This window comes from Hemiscyllium ocellatum, chromosome 19, assembly GCF_020745735.1.
Source record: "Hemiscyllium ocellatum isolate sHemOce1 chromosome 19, sHemOce1.pat.X.cur, whole genome shotgun sequence".
Classification (NCBI taxonomy): domain Eukaryota; kingdom Metazoa; phylum Chordata; class Chondrichthyes; order Orectolobiformes; family Hemiscylliidae; genus Hemiscyllium; species Hemiscyllium ocellatum.
Genome location: NC_083419.1, coordinates 64,661,600 through 64,688,534, shown reverse-complemented (window position 1 = coordinate 64,688,534; position 26,935 = coordinate 64,661,600). Strand labels below are relative to the sequence as shown.

Sequence of the window (26,935 nt, the reverse complement as noted above, 5' to 3'; positions counted from 1 at the left end):
AAATCTCTCACCTGCTCCAAACTCCCCTCCGAGTCGCCCACATTCCCAAAATGGAAAAGTCCCTTCCGAACCATGTCAGGGATGGTTCTACACCTCTGGGGTGCAGTGATTGGAGGCAGTACCACACTGCCACCTACTTGAGGGCAGTTACACACGGACAACAGATACCAACCGTTAAACTGCCGATGCCTGTTTCTCAGGAATGGAGTAAAAAGAAAACTGAGCACCCGATGAGACAGATTAAATCTATTATATTTAGACTGGGAAGGTCGAAGCATCTCACAACCTCCCATGATTCAAATCCTTGCATGTTCTCATGCGCAACAATTTAATTTACTCTGATTAATAGAAGCTGACCCATCCTGAGTGGGATGAATATTATGTTTCTAATGGTACATTACTCTTTCGTATACATTATTATTTGGCTAACCAGTTGTTGTAATGAGCCGTGGGATGATTCTTGGCGTTTGGAAGTCCAACTGCTCTGTTTATCTTTGCAACATCATTTCAATCCTTCCAGACTACATATCTTGCAAGAATAAATCACTCCTGATTGACAATGCAGCAGGAAGCAGTTTAACCCATCTTACTCATCACAGTCCCCACTCCTCACCTCGAGCTTTTACTCAAATCCTATTTCCCTGCCTTACTCTTTGATCCTCATATTTTAATTTAACAATCTTCTGAAGTTTGCTGTCTTTCTTTCCATTTCTCCCTGCATTACTTTTCTCTGCAAAATCCTGACCGAATTCCTTTTCTTTTTGACAGCTATTATTGAATTTGTCCCCATCACCTGTTCAGGCAGCACATTCTAACGCTAACTACTCGCTGTGTTAAAAAAAAAGCTTTTTCCATATGTCACTTTTGTCACTTTTCACATTTGTCTTAAATTAATGTTTTCTGGTTCTCTTCTGCTAAGGGAAACTGTTTGTCTTAACCTGATTGCTCATGATGTAGAACGCTCCTATCAAATCTTATCTCCATCTCCACCTCCACCTCTCAAAGGTGAACAGTCCTGCAATCTGTCCATGCAGCTGAAGTCCCTCATCCCTGGAATCGTTCTTGTAAAAGATTGGGCGGCACGGTGACTCAATGGTTAGCACTGCTGCCTCACAGCGCCAGTGACCCGGGTTCGATTCCACCCTCGGGTGACTGTCTATGTGGAGTTTGCGTATTCTCCCCGTGTCTGCATGGGTTTCCTCCAGGTGCTCCATTTCCTCCCACAATCTAATGATGTGCAGGTTAGGGTGAATTGGCCATGCTAAATTGCCCATAGCATGAGGTGCATTAATCTGGGATAAATATATGGTCAGGGAATGGGTCTAGGTGGGTTTCTCTTCAGAGGGCCGTGGACTTGTTGGGCCAATGGGCCAGTTTCCACACTGTAGGTAATCTAATCTAATCTAATCTAAATCTCTTATAGATCCTTTCCAAATCCTCCTCTGATGCTGTTGTTTCTCAATTTGGGGATAACATATATACTTGGACTCCCTCCATAGGTTTTCAAAGGGCGAACAGGCTGGTTCTCAAACCACAAGTCTTTGGACACAAGTAGGCAAGATGGCCCCATAGGGTAGTGAGATGCAGATGGGAATCTACTACCACTAAGCCTCCTGGTTGCAGTTCAAAGCGTGATACCTCTTGATGGCTGGGTTGGTGCAGCTCTGAACAATGGCAACACAAGTCCTTCCAATCATTAGAGTCAATTCTTCAAGATGAGCCTAGGAGTATCTCTGAAACACTTTCTTTATCCTCTCCCTGGCTGTTTGAGAATTGAGAGAACAGCACCTAATGGGGAGATTCAGCCATAATCCTCTTCCAAAATCTTTACATCCTTCCTAGAGTGAGACGAGGCAGAAACCAGTTTTTAACAAAGATTCATTCTAAGCTCTTAACATTTATACACTTTACCTCTGTCTAGAATATCTAAAATCCTGTGCGCTTTCAAACACTTTTGGGCAGCTGATGTGGTATTATTGCTGGACTGTTAATCTAAAGACAAAACCAGAAATTTCTGGAAAAATTCAGCAGGTCTGGCAGTAGCTGTTCAATTCTGAAGGAGTATCACTCAACCCCCGACATGTTAACTCTGATTTCTCTCCACAGATCCAGACCTGCTGAGCTTTTCCAGCAATTTCTGATTGTCAGCACCCACAGAACTTCCAATTGTAAATTCAGAGACCCATGTAATGTTCTGGGGACCCAAGTTTGAATCCTGCCAAGGAAGATGGTGGAATTTGAATTTAATTAAAACCCCTGGAGTTAAGTCCGTGAATCAAATTTTGATTATCAGAAAAACCTCACCTGTATCGCAAAAGTCCTTCAGGAAGAGTAACTGCCATCCTCACTTAATCTGATCTACATGCATCTCCAGACCCAACAACAAGATGGTTGACTCTTAACTGCTCTCTCAGCAATTAGAGATGGGCAATAATTGTTAGCCTAGCTTGTGACACCATCATCCCGTGAGTGAATTAAAAAAAGACCTTCCCTTCCCTCATCAACAATTTGTGCACATATATCCTCACTCTTCCTGTCACTTCTTTAGCATTGTATCCTTTATATCACCTCTCCTGGTTTTGCACACAAAATATTAGCAGCTCGCACTTCTCTACCTTAAGTTTCATCTGCCGCCTTTCAGCCCATTTCTCGCTAACCTTTTGAAATCTATCACTATCTCTTCACAGTTCACAACACTTTCAAGTTTTCTCTCATCTTCCAGTTTTGAACATCTTCCCTGCTTGTTGATCATTAATATAGATAAGAAAAGTAATAGTTTGAGTAATCCTTGGGGAATCACACCCTTTATTCTAAAATTGCTGTTCCCTAAATGTTTCTAGAACTGAAACCTGATCCACTCGTCTCACCTAATTCCCCAGAACCAGATCCAGAAATGCCTCTTCTTTCCATTGAGCTAGAAGCATACTAATTGAGAACTCACTCATCAAGGGTGCCACAATCTGTCCCAGTCACTGCGTTGGGTGAAGCGTTCCAAGTTTGAATAACCCTTCGTGTTTCGAGGCTGGGAGGTGGGGGGGGGGGGGGGAGGGGGGGGGATGTGTTCTGATTTCTTTCTTTGTTTCAGTGTTAGCCCTGATTCAGTGGTGGCCCTTTCACTTCTTAATCACTTTCTGTCTCCCATTCCAAAAATAGGAGGACAAAATCTGTGCTAAAAAGGAAACTTATACGTGTCCCTGATCATGTAACATATGCCTGAGCCAATAAAGATAAGTATCATATTTCCATACCTCCGTACATTCCTGTGGTCCTCAGTGATCTATGGACTTGCACTCCAAGGTCCATATGAAGCTTGATGTATCTCAATATCCCAGCAGTTATTATACATTCTCTTGTCTTCTTTCTCTTTCATTGAAGTATTTCTTCAACTTACCTAGCTTGATTTTCATTTATCAATTTTTCATCAAGCTGACCAGTCTGGAGATCTGGTTTGTTCCTCATGACCAACTGTACCCCATAATCCATACACTCATGCTTATGATTCCCCTTCTATTTAAATCAGAATCATTAATATACATTTATTTCATAAAGCTAAAACCGGCAAAAGATCTAGTACTGAAACCTGCAGAACACTAGTCACAGAACCTCAGGTCAATTGTAATGCTTTGTTTTCTGCCTCTGATTCGATCTACATTTTCAAGCCAATGTGCCAGAAAGATTGTGGAAAGATTTGGTGAAATTTATGTACTACATCAGTAAGCTTCCTCCCTCAACTCTTATCACCATTACAAAATAATTTTCTCATGTTAGTCAGACAAAAATCGCTCTTAACAAATCCATTCTGGAAATCCTTGACTAACCCTGCCTTTAGTACAGTACTGACATTGTGCTTTGCTTTGCTTTTGGAGGTGCTATCTTTTGGATGAGACATTAAGTCGAGACCAAATCTGTCCTTTCTTAGTCAGAAGATCCAGAAAATAAATAGAAGAAAATTAGTGGAGAGAAATCAAATTCGGGTTGAGTGACCCTAACTCAGGACTGAGTACTGAGTCACCCCACAACGTTAAATCTGATTTCTCTCCACAGTTGCTGCCAGACCTGCTGAGCTTTTCCTGCAATTTCTGTTTTTGACTCTGATTTACAGCATCCACAGTTCTTTTGTTTTTTTTATCAGAAGATGATTTGGGAAGATCTCCCCATACCCCAAACAGGATCACAAAAGAGGGTTTATGTGGTGTTTTGGGGATCATTTCTTTGTGCAGATTTAGCTGTAAAGCAGGTCTGAGCTCATGAATGGTGTTTTGGAAATTATTAATTTTCTTTGCAGCTTTTTCTGGAGTCAGTCTTGAATCTTTGGCTTTTGTTAAAAGCTTCAGCTATTTCATAACCTTGTCAATTCGATTTCATCTTGTGAAAAGCTCAATTATTTCAAATAATTATAAAAAACCTATGTCAAACCATGTCTGATCTACTCCTCGTCATCATGCATTTCCATTCAGCTTTGTATATTTTTGTTACCTTGTCCCCACTGCTTGTAATATTTTCCGAAAAGCCAGTTGCTGAAGGATAGAAGTAGAAACAATCATTGCACACTTGTATATTTATTTACAAGCATTCACCTCCTAACCAGGAGAAAGTGAGGGCTGCAGATGTTGGAAAATCAGAGACAAAAAAGTGTGGTGCTGATCAGGCAGCATCTGAGGAGCAGAGGAGTCGAGGTTTCGGGCTTAAGCCTTTCATCAAGAATGTGGAAGGGGAAGGGGGAAATGAGGCATAAGTAGGAGGGGATGGGGCTGGGGGTGGGGGAAGATCACAGATGGCTGATTCAGGATGTGATTGAAGAGCTTCAGGGCAGAGGAGATCTCCTGGGGGTGTGCACTGGGAGAGAAACTCTCTGAAATCTTTGTGGATGGAGGAGGAGAACGTCTTCAAGGTGAGACCCCTTGAAAGAGGCCTTGCAGTATCATTTGTAGCAACTAGGAGAAGGTGAGGACTGCAGATGCTGGAGAATCAGTTTTAATCTGCGTTTGCTGGAAATTCAAATGAATCCCCTGTTGACAGCCACCGCCTGCACACATTTAATATACAATTAACCCCATGTCAATATTAGCAACACAGTTACTGCAAATGTAGGGAACTATAACGGTGAGGATTCCGCAACAACTGTTAAAGTCTGAATGGTGACCTAATGGGACAGGAGAGTGCAGTGGTTTAGTGATAATATCACTAGACCAGTTATACAGAGGTCCAGACTGATGTTCTGGGTCATGGACTCAAACCTCATCTTGGCAAGCAGTGGGATTTTAAATTCAATTAGTAGTTAATTACTCTGAAATCTAAAGCTTGCCTCAGTAAAAACTCATCCAATCCACCCTAGGACATATAGGTCTTGCCTAAGTGTGGCTCCAGACCCACAGACATGTGATTGACTGTCAAATATCATCTGAAATTAGGGTGGCATGGTGGCTGAGTGGTTAGCACTGCTGCCTCACAGCGCTAGGGACCTACATTCAATTCCAGCCTTTGGCAACTGTCTAAGTAGAATTTGGACGTCACCACCCCACCCCCACCAACAGCCCAAAAATATGCACTTAGGTGGACTGGCCATGGGTAAATTGCCTGTAGTGTCCAGGGCTATGTAAGTTAGGTGAATTGAACGTGGGAAATGCAGGGTTATCAGGTAGGATGCACTTTGGCGCATTGGAATGGGCCGAATGGCCTCCTTCCACACTATTCAAGCTGTTCAGATCAAAGGTAGTTAGAGTTGGGCAGCAAATGCAGGGCTGGCTTGCAATGCCCATATCTCATAAAAGGCTGACAATAAAAGTAAGGTGTCCAATGTCCCATGACAAACTTATCTGCACTTATACTCAAGTGACTTTGGTGAAGCATTTATTCGGACGTCTGACTGGAACTGACCTTAACTCAGCTGGGCTCAGGAGACTGAAATAAACTGGACCTAATCTCTGATTGGGTGGGGAACTGCAGTCAACTGCCAGTAGCTTCCAATCAGAAAGCGTGAAAACTTTCCATGTCAAAAGGAGTTAAGCTGGACGCCAGGTAGGAGACAAGGAAGGAGGTTGGACATAGTTAAGATTCCTCTGCACCAACTGGAAATAAACCCATCTGTGCTGGAGGCAGGAAACAGAGAGGTTAGAAGACCAAGTATTTGCCAACCTGGGTTTGGGATCAGATGGACACCATTAGGACCCACAGGCTTATGATTTTGTTCACAACTCACCAATGAATGAATCCCTTTCCATTATGGCCTGGCAAAAACAAAAGGTCATTCTTAGTTTCAAAATTTTCAATTGAGATTTTGGAGTAGGGAGGAGAGGTGGGGAGAGAGGTAGAGAGAGGAAATACTCCAAGTCTTCACTACCCTCTGTGCACAGCATTAGCCCACAGCGCCACCTCGAAACTGGCCGAATCTCAGTGTAATGTCACCGACAACTCTCCTTCCCAGTTGAGAACATCAGCTTTGGACATGAGCTGAGGTGCAAACCAAATAATTAACAGCTGACCTTTTCTTTCAAAGACCAGGTAACCTTCACAACAGGATGCCAACATTAGTCCTGCCTCCCACATGATTGAACAACATCATGCCTGAATTTCCAATTCTGTGCAGTGCCAGGTCTGTGGGCCGTAGTATTAATAAATTACTGATGAAATACAACACCATGTTCCTTCACTTATTCAAAATAGCAGAGAACAAATTGTCCTCCGGCAGCCCATGCTTGTAGATCGTAAATCAGAACATCCACTCTTAAATGTAATTCACAATTGGGCAGCACTTTGTGAAGAATCCTGAGTGCTATAATAGCTATATTAAGAACTAATTTGCAATAATCAGACCTTGTCATAATGTGGCTCATTTACACTTGCTAGAAATGATATATATCTGTACACATAACCCATGCTCTGTAAGCGAAAGGAATATAAAATGATTGAGATGTACAGCATTGAAACAGACCCTTCAGTCCAACTCATCTATCCCTAACAAATTTCCTAATTTAATCTAGTCTCATTTGCCAGCATTTGGCCCATATCCCTCCAAACCCTTCCTATGCATATACCCATCCAGTTGTCTTTTAGATATTGTAATTGAACCAGCTTCCATCACTTCCTCTGGCAGCTCATCCCATGCATGGACCACCCCTTGCATGAAAAAATTGCCTTTTAGCTCTCTTTTAAATTTATTCCCTCTCATCCTAAATTTATGCCCTCTAGTTCTAAACTTTCCCATCTCAGGGAAAAGACCTTGGGGTCAGGAGTATGGTGCTGGAAAAGCCCAGCAGGTCAGCCAGCATCCGAGAAGCAGCAAAATTGACATTTCAGCCATAGGCCCTTCAGGAATGAGGGTTGATGTCTGAAACGTTGATTCTTCTGCTCCTCGGATGTTGCCTGAGCTGCTGTGCTTTTCCTGCACCACACTCTCGACTCTGATCTCCAGCATCTGCAGTCCTCACTTTTTCCCAGGGAAAAGACCTTGTCTGTTTACCCTATCCATGCCATTCATGATTTTATAAACCTCTACAAGGTCATTCCTCAGCCTCTGACACTCCAGGAGAAGAGCCCCAGTCTATTCAGCCTCTCCCTAAAGCTCAAACTCTCCAACTTTGGCAACATCCTTGTAAATATGTTCAAGCCTTGAGCCATTTTTTAAATACCAGGAAGTCTGAGGGGTCTATAGTTCCCTGTTGCTCTCCCCATGACAATGCCTTGACCAATCAGAATCAATCGTCAACCAATCAGTTGTAGGTTGTGTAAAGTGATTATTCAAAATGAGGTATTCTTCCAGTTGGTCTGATGAGTGGAAGATGAAGAATTTCTGCCACCTGTCTCTCATTTCACACTCCGTACTGCCAAGCGAATGTTTTGAAAAGCAATACTGACTGTCTGAGCAAGAATGAATAACTCAGAATGGGTCGTGGAAAGTGAGCGGCAGTCAGTGCTTTGTGACAGTGATGAGCAGGCAGTGTCAGTGTGCTGGGTCTGTGGTTTTTGTACTGCCTCTTCCTGGGCTAACTCGTGAATGTGATGTTGATCGGGCTTTTTTTGTCCTGCAGGTGATCCACTGGAATTCTCCCAAAAAGCTGCGAGTGAAGAACAAGCACGTGGAGTTTTTCCGGAACCTGTATCTGACGTTTCTGGAATATGATGGGAACCTCCTGCGTCGGGAGCTGTTTGGCTGTCCCAGTGAGGTAGACAAGAACAGTCAAAATGTAAGTGCAGAGCATGACTGGAGGTTACCCAATGTCAGTGGAAATTGACTGGAAGTCTGTTAACTCACTGGTAGTGACTTATTCCAAAGTACCTGTGGGTAGCACTCTTGCCTCTGATTCCAGGTCCAAGAGGAAATCCAAAAACAGATAAAACAGCCATAGTCCTAGAGCTAACTTGTCATCAGAGAGAGATGGCTGGTGGTGGTTTAACCTGAGGGTCACCACAACTCGGGCAAAGGGGAGAGGTTGAGAAGGAGAGTCCTTCATGGTATGTTAGCCAGTGTGGGAATTGAACCTACGCTGTTGACAGTATTCTGTGTCACAGGAATCTCAGCATGTAACTCAAGCAGAAGGAGTGCTACACCATCAGGGATGCTGTCTTCCAGATGAGGTTTTAATCCTAGATCTCCACAAGCCCTCTCAAGTGGAAGTGAAAGATTCCATGGGGCTATTTCAACAGGAGTAGAACAATCTCCCTGGTGTACTTGTGACTACTAGCTCTGCTTAAAAAGAAATCATCTGATTATTTATCTGTCATTGCAGTGGGTTTTTGTTTTATGCAATTTGGCTGTTTCCCACGATACAAAGTGACCATGTGTACTGGTTGACTGTGAAATACTTTGCGGTGCCTCACAGTTGTGAGAGCTGCTACATTAATGCAAGTCTTCCTTTTTCTGTGAGTTCTTGTCCATTAAAGCTTCCTCATGGCAAAGCCAAAGAGAGCAAAAACTACCCACCCCACTGACAAAAAAATGTCTTGTCAAAGCCCACCCTCACCTTATGATTCTCCTTTTTGCATTCACTAGTTCCCACTGAGTTCGGTAGAACTGGAGTTTTACAGGCGGCACGGTGGCACAGTGGTTATCACTGCTGCCTCACAGCGCTAGAGACCCGGGTTCAATTCCCGACTCAGGCGACTGTGTGGAGTTTGCACATTCTCCCCGTGTCTGCGTGGGTTTCCTCCGGGTGCTCCGGTTTCCTCCCACAGTCCAAAGATGTGCAGGTCAGGTGAATTGGCCATGCTAAATTGCCCGTATTGGGTAAATGGGTGGGTTGCGGGTCGGTGTGGACCCCCTTGGGCCTAAGGGCCTGTTTCCACACTGTAAGTCATCTAATCTCACAGTAACAAAAACAAAATCCAGTCAAGTTGGACCATGCCCATGTGGATATAACATACCACTTGAGGATTTGTTGGTATAAGTATCCCAGATTTGAAAGCTGACTTGTGGTAAGTGACCTGATCAGCAGTCAGATTCCGACAGCACTCCTTGCTTGAAAGAGAAGTTCTCCTGCATTTTTAGTCTTGACAGTGGTCCCGATAATCCATGCTGAATATGTCCTGGTGGATCAAGGCTTAGTTCCTGGATTTTCTCCTAATTTCCTGGTGAATTGAGCCTTGGATTCTGACTGTATTTTAGCCAGGATATTTGAGTGGATTGCAACATCTGGTGGATTTGGGCCTGCAGTCTGTTTGGATTTGGGCTGGAGACTGGGCGGACTCAGTTGAATTGGGAGCAGGTTCCTGGATAGATTTGTGACAGGAGACTTTATGAATCTGGCCCAATCTCTGGATGGACTGGACCTGGATTCTAGTGTATTGGGAGCTGGGAGCTGGGTGGAATTAGGCCCAGATTTTGAATCTGGACTTAAAATGAATTTTCCAATGGATATGGACCTAGATTCTGAGTTGATTGCAGACTGTGTTGTGGTGAATTGGAGATTTTTACCAAACTTCAGAGTGGTTTTCAACTTAGCGTCTGGTTGGAACACAGTAGCTTTCTGATGTGCTATTACCATGATCACGAACAAAGATTTTTTAAAATTCTCTGAAGTTCAGTCCAGCTCTTGAACCCTGAGATTCGCCAGCTGGTTTTACTTCCTCGTGTGAATGAAATTTAAATGGACAGAAACTCCTTTGGTGGGGATCGGGATTTGTAAATCAGACTTACATAAGAGTCTGTTTAAATCAGATTTGCCTGTTCTGCTTGTGCATGCAGCAGGCAAGACTACAATGTCAGTACAAACTGCTCTCTCGCCACCTAGTGATAGAAACCTGGGCCTTTCCCAACAGACAGAAGATACAATGCAGATGGTTATTCAGAGTGACGGAAGGTGGGAAGTGGTTTTCTCTAGGGATCAGGCCTTTGGTTATCAATTAGGATTTTGGGATCAAAAACAATTTCTGAATTTGTGGAACAAAGCAAATGTGGGAGGGGAATGTCAGTACTGTGGAGGATTGTTTTTATTATTATTATTAATTAATGAGCCAGCATTTATTGTCTGTCCCTAGTTTCCCTTGAGAAGGCAGTGGTGAGCTACCTTCTTGAACCATTGCAGTCCATTTGCAGTAAGCAGACCCATTACGCCCTTAGGGTAGGGCCTGCAGGATTTTGACCCAGTGACAATGAAGGGACAATGATACATTTCCAAGTCAGGAGGGTGAGTGGCTGAGAGGAGAACTTGCAGGTGGTGATGTTCCCATGGATCTGCTGTCCTTGGCCTTGGAAGGTGCTGTCTGAGGTTCTTTTGTGAATTTCTGCAGATAATACACACTGTTGCTGTGTCAATGTTGGAGAGAGTGAATGTTTGTGGATGCAGTGCCAATCAAGTGAGCTCTTTTTGTCCTGGATGGTATCAAGCTTCCTGAATGTTGCTGGGGAGTATTCCATCACACTCCTGATTGTGCCTTGTAGATGGTGGACAGGCACTAGGGCAGTCCGGAAGTGAATTACTTGCTGTAGAATTCCTGACCACTGATGTGCAATAAATTGCAGGAGAGCATTCATAGATATTTTCTAATAAACTTGTTCAGCGATGTTATTAAACATCTCTAGTGCAATTTGGACTTGAACCCAAGCGTACTGCTTCAGAGGTAGTGACATTCTGGCACAAAATCCCTGAATGAGGGTGTTTATAAGTTTGAAGAACGGAAACTAATTTGCGTGTAGTTCAACTCTGTGAGGGGCAGCACGTTTTTGGTAGAAACAATACAGAGGTCACTCTCTATTAGGAAGATGCACAGATTCTGAATTAGAGTGGTGCTGGAAAAGCACAGCAGTTCAGGCAGCATCGAGGAGCAGGGAAATCGACGTTTCGGGCAAAAGCCCTTCATCAGGAATACAGGCAGAGTGCCTGCACCACTCTAATCCAGAATCTGGTTTCCAGCATCTGCAGTCATTGTTTTTACCAAGATGCCCAAAGTGGGTGGATTAGCAGAATGATCTGGAGAGTACAAGTGCATCAATTACTTAACGTTCTGACTGCAAAAATACAAACCAAGTTTAGAGGGATACAGTTGAACAGTAGTGAAATTAGACTGAACTTGCAATGAACCTTGGTTAGACCATCCTTGAAGTCAGTGAGCCGTTCTGGTAATATTATAACATGTTTATGGAGCCACTGGAGAAGATTTGTAAAGATGACACCAGACAGACTGACTGTCATTTCTTTTAATGAAAGAAGGCTGACCTCATAAAGGTTTATTAATGACTAGAAAAGGTCTTGACAGAGCAGGTACAGAAAAAAATGTTTACTCTTGCGAGGAAGATCATAACTAGAGCCCATCAAAATAAGATGGTTCCCAAGAAAATAATTTCCCAGAGAGCAGTGAGAACACATCACTCACTACTATGCGGAGTGGTTGAAGTGAATTTTGTAGATGGCATTGAGGGGAAATTGAACTAGCCTTTGAGGGAGAAGTACTGAAGGTGGTTACAAAGATAGATTTAGATGTGCCAAGCATCCTATTTCAGTGCACGTATTATATGTAATCCTGTGTTGTTTTAGTTGTTTTTGGAGACTTCACAAAGCCTGCCATTACACATTACCCATTGTTAGCCACTAACTGTCCCCCATGAATAGCTATTCACTCTCCTCGTCTGATCGTTACCCACTCCTTTGTCAGTCCAACTGTTCTTCTCTCTGTTTAGGCTCTATCTCCACCTTATCCCCATCTGCCACCCTATCTTCTGCATGTAAATTGACATTTTCATAGCTACCGCTCCATTGTTGGCACAACACAAGTGCAGAGGGGTGACTTGAGCAGCCTCTGCTGGCGGAAAAGGCCTACTGCACTTGGTATTCCCAGGCGGTCTCCCATCCAAGTACTAACCAGGCCTGAGTTTGCTTAGCTTCTGAGTCCGTGCGTTTTCAGACTAGTACGCTCATGCCCGAAACGTCGATTCTCCTGCTCCTTGGATGCTGCCTGACCAGCAACACATTTTCAGCTCTGATCTCCAGCATCTGCAGTCCTCACTTTCTCCTCGAAGATTTTCCGAGCTACCATCAGTTCTGAAGAAGGGTCACTGGACCCGAAACAGTGACTCTGATTTACCTTCACAGATATGTGCCAGACCAGCTGAGCTTTTCCAGCAACTTATGTTTTTATGTTTCTGATTTACAGCATCTGCAGTCCTTTTGGATTTTATCAGTTTAGTGATGCTGACTGAAAGCTAACTATAATGGTGTGGTCACTGGCTTTAATCCATCGCCAATGATATGGCTGTTCTGCAAGTTCTAATCCTCTTTAGTATTGGCTACACCCCCACCTTGCACAAGTTGATGATGTCTGCAAATTTATAACTCGTTTTATTTGCTACCAAAGTCTAACTTTGAACATAAGTTGTTGAAAACAGTAGATCCCAACACTCAACCTTGTGGTGCCTTCCTCCACCTATTGTCACTGCGAACAGTTGGCCTTTAGTCCGCTGTCTGCTGTCTGGCTTGGAGCCAGCTAGCGATCCATTCTCTTCATAGTAGCTGAGATGCTAGAAATCTGAAACTACCACAGATGGCTGGAGAAACTTAATAGGTCTGGTAGCATCTGTGGAGAGAGAAACAGAGTTAGTATTTCAAGTCCAGTATTGCTCTTCAGCATTCTGAAGAAGTTATACTGAATCCATTTCTCTCCTGGTCTCATGACCAGATGCTCTGATCTTAACCATTAGTCTATCAATAATCACTTGTAGGATTTAGATTTAGATTCCCTACAGTGTGGAAATAGGCCCTTACAATCCACACTGACTCTCCGAAGAGTAACCCACCCAGACCCATTTTCCCTCTGATTAATGCACCTAACACTATGGGCAATTTACCACGGCCACTTCACCTGACCCGCACATCTTTGGATTGTGAGAGGAAACCGGAGCACCTGGAGGAAACCCCACAGACACGGAGAGAATGTGCAAACTCCACACAGACAGTTGCCCAAGGCTGGAATTGAACCTGGGACCCTGGTGCTGTGAGGCAGCAGTGCTTGCCACTGAGTCACCGTGCTGCCCTAATGTCTTTTGAAAAGGCCAAATAACGTTCCCACTACTGAATTATCCTTGTATATTTCCTCTGTTACAGCAGCGTATTCAATAAGGTTGATCCAAAAAGTTCTTCCCTCTTCAAATGCACATGACTGTTTATAATTACATCTTTGGTTTCTACATATTTTTCAATTATCTGCTTCTCTATCGTCCCTACGTGAATGTTGAGCTTTCTGGTTTACAATACTCTGGACATGTCCAAAGTCCTTCTTTAATATAGGCATAATCTCAGTTATCCTGTGGTGCTAAATCTGTTTCTAATGAATTATTAAATACCGTGTGTGCAGTTGTGGCCCAGCTATCTCTCCTTGACATTTCTTTTAAAATGCACAAATATAATCTGTCCAGACCAGCTTCTTTATCTGTCTGAGTTTGATAACTCTATTTAATACTTATCCCTTTTTTGTATTTTAAATGCAGTTATATCACATCTAATCTCATTTTCTGAGGCCATTCCTAACTCCCTGGTAAATACTGAAAAAAAAACCCAAAAGTAATTTAAAATCTTTTACTATTTCATTATCACTGCTTCTGATTTTTATCCCTTAATGGCCTTTTCCCATTCAGGCTTTGTTTTTTTTTCAGTCTTACATCTGAGAATATTTCACCGTTTTATTTCATGTTCCTGGATACTTTAATTTTGCAGCCACTCGGCCACCCGTTTCGCCAAATCTTTCCTGATCACTTCATAGTCTCCATTGTAATGTTGCATCCTCAATTTTGTTTTCAATTTAATTGTTTAACAAACTAACAGTAACTTGAAGAACAAGCCAATTAAGTGTGTGACTGTCATACAGACCTGCGGTGTCCAGTTAATTTAAAAGGAAATGAAACAGATTTTCAATTGTAACTGTACTGATTTATTATGTGTACCAAGGTACATGAAAAGTATTATCTTACATGCTTTACAGGCAGACCGTACTGTACAAGTGCATCAGGGTAACAGAACAGAGTGCAGGGTACAGTGTTCAGCTGCAGAGAAGGTGCAGAGAGGGATCAACATTAACATTTAAAGAGGTCCATTCAAAATTCTGGTAACAGTGGGGTAGAAACAGTTCTTGAATCCGTTTGGTCACTGGTTACTATCTCTCCCTAAAATTTGTCCCTTTCTGCACAAACATGTTATGTTTTAATGTGTTTATTATTTAATTTGCTTTGTTTCATGCATTACCACTTTTGAAAATCTGATCACTGAATTTCTCAGGTCATTCCACCAGTTATGCTTCATGGCAGTACAGCTTCATTCAGGTGTTTTGGATTCCCAAGCATTTTTTTTGTATTTGTTCACGGGATGTGGGCATTACTGGCCAAGCTAACATTTATTTTGCATTCCTAATTGCTCAGAAGGGATTAAGCATCAACCATATTGACTCATGGGAAGTATTATCACTAGGCTATTATTCCAGAGATCCCAATAATGATCTGAGGGACCTGGGTTCAAATCCTGCTACGGCAGATGGTAGAATTTGGATTGAATTAAAAATCTGGGAGGGCATTGGTGAAAGGGGAAAGATATAAAAGAGACCCCAGGGGCAACTTTTTCATGCAGAGGGTGGTGTGTATATTGAATGAGGCAGCCAATGGAAGTGGTGGAGGCTGGTACAATTGCAACATTTAAAAGGCATCTGGATATATGGTTCAGAAGGGTTTGGAGGGTATGTGGGCCAAGTGCTAGCAGGTGGGACTAGATTGGGTTAGGATATCTGATCAGCATGGACAAGTTGGACCGAAGGGTCTGTTTCTGTGCTGTACATCTCTGTGACTCTAAGAGTCAAATGATGACCATGAAACCACTGTTGATTGTCAAAAATTCCATCTGGTTCCCTTATATCATTGAGGGAAGGAAACCGCCTTTGTTATCTAGTGTGGCCTACATGTGACTCCAGACCCACAGCGATGTCGTTGACTCTTTACTGCCCTCTGGGTAGTTAGAGATGGGCAGGAAATGTTGGCCTACCCAGTAACACCCACATCCTGTGAATGAATTTTTGAAAAAACTCCCTAACTTCCCAAAGGATATTTAAGAGTCAACCACATTGCTATGGGTCTCGAGTCACATGTGGGCCAGACCAGGTAAGGATTGCAATTGCCTTCCCTAATGAACCAGATGGGTTTTTCCAAAAATCGACAATGGATTCATGGTCACCATTGGTCTTTTAAATCTAGATTTTTATGGAATTCAAATCTTTAGATTACTAGTTCAATGACAGCAACACTAGGCCATCGTCTCACCCACAAACACGCCCACTGCATCCATTTATAAATCCATTTTGTAGATTCATTGTGCAGTGTAACCAAATTAGTTTCCCTTGCCTTAGATTTTGAAACAGAATGTTTCAAACCGAAGAAAACTCGAGATATTTTAAAAGCTCCCTTATTCGGTGTGAATGGTGCAGATGTGAACAAAAATGGCAGGAACATGGGTAAAAGGAGGACTTCATGGGAGTTCTGGTACAATCCTGTAAGATCCAGCAGCTTCCGTCACCCAAAAACATGCATGGGAAAGCCCCTCACCCCAGGGGAAGGGCCCTATTGAAATGCTAAGATGAACATTACGCTGACTGTCTCTCAGTTTGAGAAAGATGCCAACTCAGTTTATGTCTGTCAACATCTCATGTGAATGTCTCCACCATAAATCGCTCTGGCTCAATGACTGAGTGTGAGTTGGATGACCCTTGACTCGGAACAGCGATGGATCAGGACCTCAACAATGTGCTCCAGACTTTGGTCACAGTTCAAAGAGAGAGAGGTAGCGGTTTAGAATGAAGGTGGGCGACTGATTCTGTAAACAGTAAAGGGAACGCAGGTAAGATTATGATGAGGTTCGATAGAAACTGATCTTATTCAAAAGCTATGATGTACTTGTTACCTGTAAAAATAGCGTCAAAGGTCAACAGAAAGCTACAAAAAAATCCATAAAGTCAGACAGATTATGAAAGTAAACTTAATTGAGACATGTAAGATAATCAGAGGGTTAAATAGGTTGTGAGAGCCTTTTTCCTCGGATGGTGATGGCTAGCACGAGGGGATATAGCTTTAAATTGAGGGGTGATATATATAGGACAGATGTCAGAGGTAGTTTCTTTACTCAGAGAATAGTAGGGGCATGGAACACACTCCCTGTAGCAGTAGTAGACTTGCCTACTTTAAGGGAAGTTAAATGGTCATTGGATAGGCATATGGATAAGAGTGGATTTGTGTAGGGTAGATAGGCTTCAAATTGGTTCCACAGGTCGGCACAGCATCGAGGGCTGAAGGGCCTGTACTGTGCTGTAATGTTCTATATTCTAAACTAGTTCAGAATATAAAGGCAGATAACAAAAGCTTCTATAAATAAATAAAATGAAAAAGAATGGTTCAGGTAAGCATCAGTCTTTTACAGGATGAGAAGGGGTATTTAGTGATGGGATATGAGGAAATGGTCGAGGCTTTGAACAGGTATTTTGTATTGGTCTTCACAGTGGAGGACATGAATAACATGCCATTAAATGACAGAGATGAAGGTAAGTGAGGACCTGGAAACAATCATTATCACAAAAGAGGTAGGTGTTGGACAAGCTAACGGAGTTAAGAGTAGACAAGTCTCCTGGCCCTGATTTAATGCATCCCAGGGTACTAAAAGAGATGGCGGGGAAATAGCAAATGCACTTGTGGTAATTTTCCAAAATTTGCTCTCCTCTGGGACAGTTCCAGCAGATTGGAAAACAGTAAATGTGACACCACTATTTTAAAAAGGGGCTAGACAAAACATGGGGAGTTATAAGCTAGTTAGCTTAACCTCTGTTGTGGGGAAATTGCTTGAATCTACTATCAAGGAAGAAATAGCAAGGCAGCTAGTTAGAAAATATCCCATTGAGCAGACGCAGCATGGGTTCATGAAAGACAGATCAAGTTTAACCAATGTAATGAAATTCTCTGAAGACGTTACAAGCACAGTGGACAATGGGGACCCAGTAGATGTGGTGTATCGAGATTCCCATAAGGCATTTGATAAAGTACCACACAAAAGGCTGCTGCATAAGATAAACGTGCAAAGCATTATGGGTAAAGTATTAGCACGAATCGAGGGTAGGTTAACTAACAGGAAGCGAAGAGTGAGAACAAATGAGTGCTTTTCCGATTGGCGATCAGTGACTAGTGGTGTGCTTCAGGAATCAGTGTTGGAACTGCAATTATTCACAGTTTGCCTAAATAATTTGGAGTTGGGTCCGTGTGTCAAAGTTTGCAGATGACACTAAAATGAATGTTAGGGCAAAGTGTGTAGTGGACTTTGAAACTTTGCAGAGGGACATAGATACTTTAAGTGAGTGGGCAAAGGTCTGGCAGATGGAATACACTGTTAATAAATGTGAAATCATCCATTTTGGTAAGAATAACAATCAAAAGAACTATCATTTGAATGATAAGAAGTTGCAGCATGCTGCTGTGCAGAGGGACCTGGGTGTCCTTGTGCATGAATCACAGAAGGTTGGTCTGCAGGAACAACGGGTAATTAGGAAGGCAAATGGAATGTTGTCCTTCATTGCCAACGGGATTGAGGTTAAAAGCAGGGAGGTTAGGCTACAGCTGTACAGAGTGCTGGTGAAGACACACCTGGAGTTCCACATGCAGTTTTGGTCTCCTTACTTGAGAAGGGATGCCCTGGCAGTAGAGGAGGTTCACGAGGTTGATACTGGAGTTCAGGGGATTGGCTTATGTGGAGAGACTGAGTAGACTGGGATTATATTCATTGGAATTTAGAAGAATGAGGGAGGATGTTATAGAGAAATATAAAATTATGAAGTGAATTGATGAGATGTAGAGGGAATGTTTCCACTGTCAGGTGAAACTAGGACAAGAAGGCATAGCCTCAAGATTAGGGGGAGCAGATTTAGGACCGAATTAAGAAGGAATTTCTTCACCCGGAGTGTTGTGAATCTGTGGTATTCCCTGCCCAATGAAGTAGTTGAGGCTTCTTCATTGAATGTTTTAAAGCTAAAGGAGTTTTTTGATCAATAAAGGAATTAAGGGTTATGGAGAGAGGATGGATAAGTGGAGCTAAGGCCACGAAAAGATCAGCCATGATCTTATTGAATGGTGGAGTAGGCTTAAAGGGCCAGATAGCTTGTCCTGCTCCTAGTTCTTACATTCTTGTGTTCAAAGACTGCCAGTAGTAAACTCTCCAACTTTAAGGGCGTTTAAATGGTCATTGGATAGCCATATGGACGAAAATGGAATAGTGTAGGTTAGATGGGCTTCAGATTGGTTCCACAGGTCGGCACAACATCAAATGCTCAAAGGCCTGTACTGCGCTGAAATGTTCTATGCTCTAAGTTCTAATATGCATCTTGGCCCAAGAGGTTGTCCAAAGTGGGAAGAAGGTTTAAAAGGGGATTTTTAAAAAATTCATTCACTGGTTAAGAACATCACTGGCTAGACCAGCATTTGTTACCCATGCCAGAGAATAGTTAAGACTCGAATACATTGCTGTGAGTCTGCAGGCCAGGCTAGGTAAGGATGGCAAATTCATTCCCGAAAGGACATTAGTGACCCAGATGGGCTTCTCCTCACAACCAGCAATGGATTCTTAGTCATTGTTAGATTCTTCTTTTAAATGAATTCAAATTCCACCATCATGGTAGGATTTGAACCCAGGTCCCCAGAACATCACCTGAGTCTCTGGATTAACAGTCCAGTGATAATACCTCAAGGCTATCACCTCCCCACTATAATGTGGTAGCTGTCAACAATTCACTAACATGGGGGCCAGATAATATCTTTGCAAGCAGGGTTGAAAGTTCCATACGTGTGTTGCCTGAATGAAGGAAATCTTGATTTGTTTTGAAACTATGTTTGAGAGGGATCCAGTTACTGTGACCCATGCTAGGGCCAGCAAGACAGTAAAGAGCAGCATTTGGAGAGTATTAGGAATGAGGATCTGAATTAAAAGGTTTGAGAAAGGCTGGATAGACCGTGACTTCTTTCAGTTAAGCGATGATCTCATAGAAGTTTATAAAATAATGAGGGATATAGATAGAGTTAATGGTACTTGACTTTTCCGAGGGTGGGGGATTTCAAGACTAGGGGGCACATTTTTAAGATGAGCAGAGTGAGATTTAAAAAAGACATGGGGGCCAAATCTTTTACACAGAGTGTGATTTATGTGTGGAATGAACTCCCTGAGGAAGTGATGGATGTGAATATAGTTACAATGTTTAAAAAACATTTGGGAAGGAAAATGAATATGAAAGGTTTGGAGGGACATGGGCCAGGAGCAGTCAAATGGGTCTAGTTTAGTTTGGGATAATGTTCGGCATTGGGAAGAAGGCATTTGTTATGCTTTCCGTTATTGGTCAGAGTATCGCGTATAGGAGTTAAGACACTTTTGGAATATTGTACGCAATTCTGGTCTCCCTCCTACTGGAAGGATGTTTGAAACTTGAAAGGGGTCAGAAAAGATTTACAAGGATGTTTCCAGGTTTGGAGGATTTGAGCTACAGGGAGAGGCTGAATAGGCTGGGGCTGTTTTTCCTGGAGCGTCGGAGGCTGAGGGGTGACCTTGTAGTGATTTATTAGATCATGAAGGGCATGGATAGGGTAAATAGACAGGGTCTTTTCCCTGGGGTGGGTGAGTCCAGATATAGAGGGCATAGGTTTAGGGTGAGAGGGAGAAAATTTAAAAGGGACCTTAAGGACATTTTCACACGGAGAGTGGTTCATGAATGAAATAAGCTGCCAGAGGAAGTGGTGGAAGCTGGTACAATCACAACCTTTAAAAGTCAGCTGGATAGTATATGATTAGGAAGGGTTTGGAGGGAAATGGGCCAAGTGCTGGAAAATGGGACTGAATTAGTTTAGGATAACTGGACGAGTTGGACCGAAGCGTCTGTTGTCGTGTTGAACATCTCTATGACTGGTTGGACCAAAGGGTCTGTTTCCGTGCTGTATGACTCTATGACAGAACCTCAAGTATTCTACTCTGTGGATTATGACCCATGGTACTTGCAAATTGGCTTAGGGATAAGCAGATTAGTGAGGAGAACATGTCACTGAAGGATTGGTGTGAGAAAGAATGTTCCACTTAATGGGATACGGGCACCAGTATTAGGACAGGAAGGATAGGCTCTGACTGAATTGGAATGCTAGTGGAAAGGATGAATAAGACAGTCACTTTAAAGCAGTCAATAGAACGTTTTATTTGGTGAAAAAGGTCCTATAATTAACACTTTTGAAAACAAACAAAGGAATAAAACCTGAATTAAGTCAGATATTGTACTTTAAGCACACAGATAAAGGAAAATTAAAAGATGTGAAATAAATGACTTCAGAGACAATAAAGAAACATGATTTGATTTTGATTTGATTTGATTTACTATTGTCACATGTACATAGATACGGTGAAAATTTTTGTTTTCCGTGCAATACAAGCAGGTCATAACATACAAAGATCAGACGGTGATAGAACAGAGCGAGTAAAAGCAAGTTATGGCTTCAGAGAAGGTGCACAAACAGCAAGATCAACATTAGGTTTAAAACTGGAGAGGTCTGTTGAGAGTCCAGACGAGAAGTTACACCTAGAAATTGTTCTTTATACAAAATCTCAGGGTATAAGGAACAAACTACCATTGTCAATTCAACTTCAGTAGTACAAATTACAGAGACATGACTGCAAAATAAACCAACAGGTAAGAGTGCACGAACAGGAAGTAGCAGCTTTGTGTAAAATTAGGAAATAGAAAAGGATTTAAGACTGTCTGGAATTATATATACATGTCCCAGTGTCAGCTGTGACGTAACAGATTGCATAACTACAGAACCATATAGGGATGTAGTCAAAGTAGATTTCTCTCAATGGAGGATTTTAACATTCATACAGCCAAGGACAAGAAAACTAGTGTGTGCTGGAAAGAGGAAAAACATATTGTGTGTATATGTGTGTTTGTTTATTTATTCAGGGTTAATTTTCTGCAACATGGTCTCCTGAATCAACAAGGCAGGAACTGGTCGGAGGTTATATTGGATTTAGTCATGAATACTGTGTTAGATTTAGATTATAGCCTAAAGGTGTGTAAACCTTATCTAATAGTGACCACAAAATAATCAAAAGTACCAGTTGAAAGTGAGAAACATAGAGCAACTACCCGATTCATAGAGCCCAGAAAAGGCCCTTCGGCCCGTTGACTATGGCCACTAAAAGTGCACGAATCCCAACTTCCTGTACTTGTCCTAAATCCTTGAATATTATGATATTTGAAGCACTCATCTGCATATTCTTTAAAGATTGTAAAGTTTCCAGCCTCCACTACCATCCCTAACAGTGCATTCCAGATTCCCACCACCCATTGAGTGAAAACATTTTTTTTCCGCAAATCCCCTCTGAATGTCCTGCCCCTTACCCTGAAACTATGTTCTGTTATGATTGACCCCTCACCCAAGGGGAACAGCTGCTCTCTATTCATACCCCTCATAATCTTACACACCTCAGTCATGTCTGTATCAGTCTTCTCTGCTCTAAAGAATACAATCCAGCCTGCCTGTGCTCCCATTATAGCTCAGTTTCTCCATCCCGACCAACATGCTCCTGTGTTCCCCCTCTGGTGTTATTATATCCTGCTTGTAGTGAGGGGATGAGAACTGCCCACCGTTGCCCAGCTATGCCTAACCAACACTCTGTATGACTCCAGCATTACCTTCTTGCTCTTATACTCTATCCCACGACTGATGAAAGCAAGTGTTCCATTTGCCTTATTAACCATCCTGTTCACATTCTCAGGCGATTGCAGGGATCTGTGAATAATTACCCCAAGATCGCTTTGGTCTAACATTGTACTAAAATTCAACAATTAGGTAAGACTGACTTCAATGTGCAGAGTCAGAGACTGTTTGCAGTAAAGTGGGCAAATCTGTTCAAAACTGAAGCTCTATGTTGAAAAATGGATTGAACGTGATACAGAAACAGTTCAGATCCCTAAGAGAAAAGAATTCTGCTTGCTAAAGAAAACATCCAGGGACATTTAAAACTGAACAGACAGAGTATACAGAAGTGCAAAATGTAGCACATATACTGACCAATGAGAAGGACACAGAGTACCACTGGTTAGACCGCAACTGGAATATTATGTACAGTAATGGCCCCTGTACTGTAGGAAAGATGTGAATGCTTTGGAGAGAGTGCGGAGGCGATTATACAAGAATGGTTCCAGCACAGCTTCAATGATGAGGGTGGATGGATCAAAGAAGTAGAGGGGAGATCTGATAGAGATTTTCAAAATCATGACCAGGCTGGATTGAGTAGATTAGATTAGACTTACAGTGTGGAAACAGGCCCTTCGGCCCAACAAGTCCACACCGACCCGCCGAAGCGCAACCCACCCATACCCCTACATTTACCCCTTACCTAACACTACGGGCAATTTAGCTTGACCAATTCACCTCACCCGCACATCTTTGTGACTGTGGGAGGAAACCGGAGCACCCGGAGGAAACCCACGCAGACACGGGGAGAACGTGCAAACTCCAACACAGTCAGTCGCCTGAGTCGGGAATTGAACCCGGGTCTACAGGCGCTGTGAGGCAGCAGTGCTAACCACTGTGCCACCACTGTGCCACCCAGTACTTAGGGAGAAGTCATGAAAGAAACAAGAACGATAGAGCACCGATTTATCGTGATTGCAAACGAAATAAGGGTGACATGTGAGAAAAACTCTTCCACTCAGTGAGTGGTTAGAGTTTGGAATGTAATGCCTAGAAATGTGGTGAAGTCAGCTTTAACTAAGGCACCCATGAGATATTGAATGATTATTTGGATAGGAATCCAAGATAAGAGTACAGGAATACAAGATAGGAGTGTGAAAAGAAACCTGCAAGAGATACTAAAATATACTCAAATCTTCTTTTTGCCGTTACAGTAGGAACATTAAGGTGGTCAGAGCACACAGATCGTGTTGAAATTGTAGATGAAAATCAGGAAATGGGGGAATGTTCAAAATTAACTTTGCCTCGATATTTAGTGTAACAGAAGAAAATAGACATACTAGAATTTATAATTGGGTTTTATTGTCGCATGTACTCAAGTGCAGGAGTTCAGTGTGAAACTAATTTTGAATCAGGGAGATGGACTCATCAAATTAATGGAAATAATTGAATAAAGAGTGACCAGTTCCTCAGATCAGACGGTTTCCATCACCATGTTCGAAAGAAGGAGGTGGCAACATTCCAAATGCTCAAGCTATCATTTTCCCAAGTTCAGGAGTCTGTGTCTCAATTGGTAACTGCACATATCCCTCTGCTACTTAAGGAAGGTGAGAGAGGGAAACTACAGAATATGCAGCATACTGGAGTCTTATTCTTTTGTACTCTTACAGCCATAGAATTGTTATGACTGTACCAAATCGATGCAAGATCTGGTAAAGGGGGAACAGCTGACTGTTGTTGTGGCTGGTGTGCTAATGAGGCAAAGCCATAAATCCTGTTGGGACAGATTTGTCCATGCCTAAGTCCTCCGATAAGCTTTTATTTGCATCATTTACTCTGCTGATAGGCTTATGTTATCTAACAGCTCAACAGTTTAATTTCAAAATGGAGTTTAGTTGTTTTGCTTTGACTTGATACACTTCGCCAAAAAAAAACAGTTGCCACCAGCTTTGGTATCACTGTTACAGTAGGAAATTGTGTCTTTTCCAAAGCAAAAATTATATATTTTTTTTCCGATCGTCCTTCAATATCATTCCCATAGTCCAGAAACACGTCAATTCATAAGTTGTTGGGAGACACATGAGAATTATGAAATGGTTTTGTGTTTCTAAGCGGACATGCATTTGAAAACCCTCAGAACCAAATGAGGTGGGGAAATGTGAGACGTACACAGGAAAATTATACAAGGGTCACCTTCCTAATGAGCACAGTCACAGTATGGTCCACCAGGGAGAGCCTTCAACCTGTTGTGACTCAGCTGGCTATTTGGGAGCACTGGTTAATTTGTTCCTGCTATTTTCCCTTAGTCCTGAAAAATTTCCTTTTCAAGCACACATTCAGTTCCCTTCAGCATACTGCTATTGATTGTGCTTCAGGACATTCCATTCCAGATCGCAGCAAGAGGAAATTGCTTCCAACCCCCTGCTTTGACAAAACTTTAAAGCTACCCACTCTGCCTACCAGCTTATCCTGATTTACTTGTCACGTTATACGGAACACACCCATGAAAATCTGTTTCTGCTGTAAGAAACTAATCTCTTACAATCTCAGATCGTTGCACAGGCAGCTATGGGAAGACATTAGCACGGTGGCAATGTCACTGATGTAAAACTGTAGACACCCAATCCAATGTTTTGAGAGGGATTCAAATGAATCAATCTAGAATTGGAAGCTAATCTCAATAATGGAGACCATGACAATTATCATTGATTGCCATAAAAATCCATCCGGTTCACTTGTATCCTTCAGGAAGGGAAATCTGTCGTCCTTACCTGGTCTGGCCTGCACGTGACTCCAGACCCTGAGCCTTGTGTTTGTCTCTTAATAACCTTCTTCAATGGTCTAGGAAGCCATTCAGTTCAAGGGCCCTCAGGGATGTCAGTATTGCCCAAATCCTCTGAAAGAGATTTTGGAAATAATGCTTGCCGCGTCATGCTGTTTGCGATTAAAACTAAACAAAGTAAGTGTCTCTGGTATGGCAATGTGATCGAAACTATGATGTGAGAGAGAGAATGCCTGAGAAGGCACATGGTACAGATAGCATCCCTCGAATGTGACCTTTGCCATATGTGAGGGGGAGGGGGGGCGGGTTGGAAGAGGCCCAGCACTTCCAGTGGCTGTGGAATCTCTGGTTGAGTGAGTGTCCTGCCAGGAAAAGCATTTCTCTTATTTTACCTTTAGTCTTAGTGTTCATCCCTTCTCTGTCTTTCAGCTTCAGAAGCAGTTGTTGGAACTGGATGAGGATGACCCCTGCTATGAATTCCGAAGGGAACGATTCACTGTCCATCGCACTCATCTCTATTTCTTGCACTACGAGTTTGAGCTTTCTGCTGAGAACACTGAGGTTACTCTGGTGGCTCAGCTCTCAATGGACAGGTCAGAACACTCGCTCCTATCTTGTTCTGTTGAAGCGTATTAATGGTGGAAAAGAGAGCAAATTCCAGTTTCTTGAGTATTGTCCTTACAACACTGATTGCCACCTCATTTCTCAATGACAACAAAACTGCGTCAACAATTCACCCATATGCCCCTTACATTCACCTGTCTTTAACCAGTCCTAAAATTCATCGAGTCATGACAGCACAGAAAGAGGCCATTCCCCCCTCCAGGTCCCTGCTAGCCCTCTGAGGACTAATCCAGTCAATCCAATTCCCTTGCTCTATTCCCATAGGCCTGCAATTTTATTTTCCTCAAATTTTGTTTGAGAGTATTCATCATCTCTACTGCTGTCCCTGTTGGCAGAGTGTTCTACATCATCATTTGTGGGCGGCACGGTGGTAGGGGTATGGGTGGGTTGCGCTTCGGTGGGTCGGTGTGGACTTGTAGGGCCGAAGGGCCTGTTTCCACACTGTAAGTAATCTAATCTAATCTAATCTAATCTAATCACTTGCTGTGCAAAACAGTTCCCTTTAGAGGCCCTCTCTCCTCTCGCCCAGATCCTAAACTCTGAGTCCTTTGGTCCTTACACCATGAGCTAAAGCAGACAATTTTTCTGCGTCTTCCTTAACTAAACCTGTCACAGGATTACAAAACATGGGAGCAGCAATAGGTCATTTGGCCCATCAAGTTTGGTCTACTGTTCAATGAGATCAATTAGGTAATCCTCAACTCGACTTTCCTGTCTTTACCCATAACTCTTGATTCCCTTCCTGATTAAAATTCTGTCTATTTCAGCCTTGAATATACTTAATGAGCCAGCCTCAACAGCTCTCTGTGCTACAGCACTCTACATATTCACTATCCTCTGTGAGAAGCAATTCTTGCTCATCTCTGTCACCTTTTTTCCCGAGATGATGCCCTCTAGTCCTGAACTCTCCCACAAGGGGAGACAACCTTTCCGCATCTACCCTGTCAAGTCTCTAAATAGTCTTTTATGTTTCAATAAGGTCATATCTCATTTTGCTAAATCCCGGTGAGTACAGGCCCAACCTACTGAACCTCTCCTTAAACGATAGTGCCTTCATACCAGGTATTGGTCAAGAGAGTCTTCTCTGGACCGTTCCCAATGCCAGTACATCTTTCATTCGATAAAAGGCCAAAACTGTTCACAGTATTCCAGCTGTGATCTGACTAGCACCTTGTATAATATTCACGAGACCTCTATTTCCTTTGAAGTAAAGGCCAACATTGTGTTTACCTTTCCTATTACCCTCTGAACTTGGATGCTAGCTTTTTACGATGGACAAGGGCTCCAAGATCCCTCTGTTCTGTAGCTTTCTGTAGTCTTTCAGCATTTAAATAATGTTCAGCTCCACCACTCTTCCTGCC

At 42.6% G+C, this 26,935-nt stretch overlaps 1 protein-coding gene across 1 annotated transcript in view; it reads left to right on the top strand.

Annotated features, from left to right (window-relative positions):
• The window catches only part of large1 (LARGE xylosyl- and glucuronyltransferase 1), a 527,618-nt gene that overhangs the window by 484,492 nt on the left and 16,191 nt on the right, over positions 1 to 26,935 (top strand). The window contains exons 11-12 of the mRNA XM_060840013.1: positions 8,028 to 8,183; positions 25,380 to 25,543. Of these exons, the coding sequence (XP_060695996.1) occupies positions 8,028 to 8,183; positions 25,380 to 25,543 (320 nt within the window). The remainder of the gene's footprint in view (positions 1 to 8,027; positions 8,184 to 25,379; positions 25,544 to 26,935) is intronic.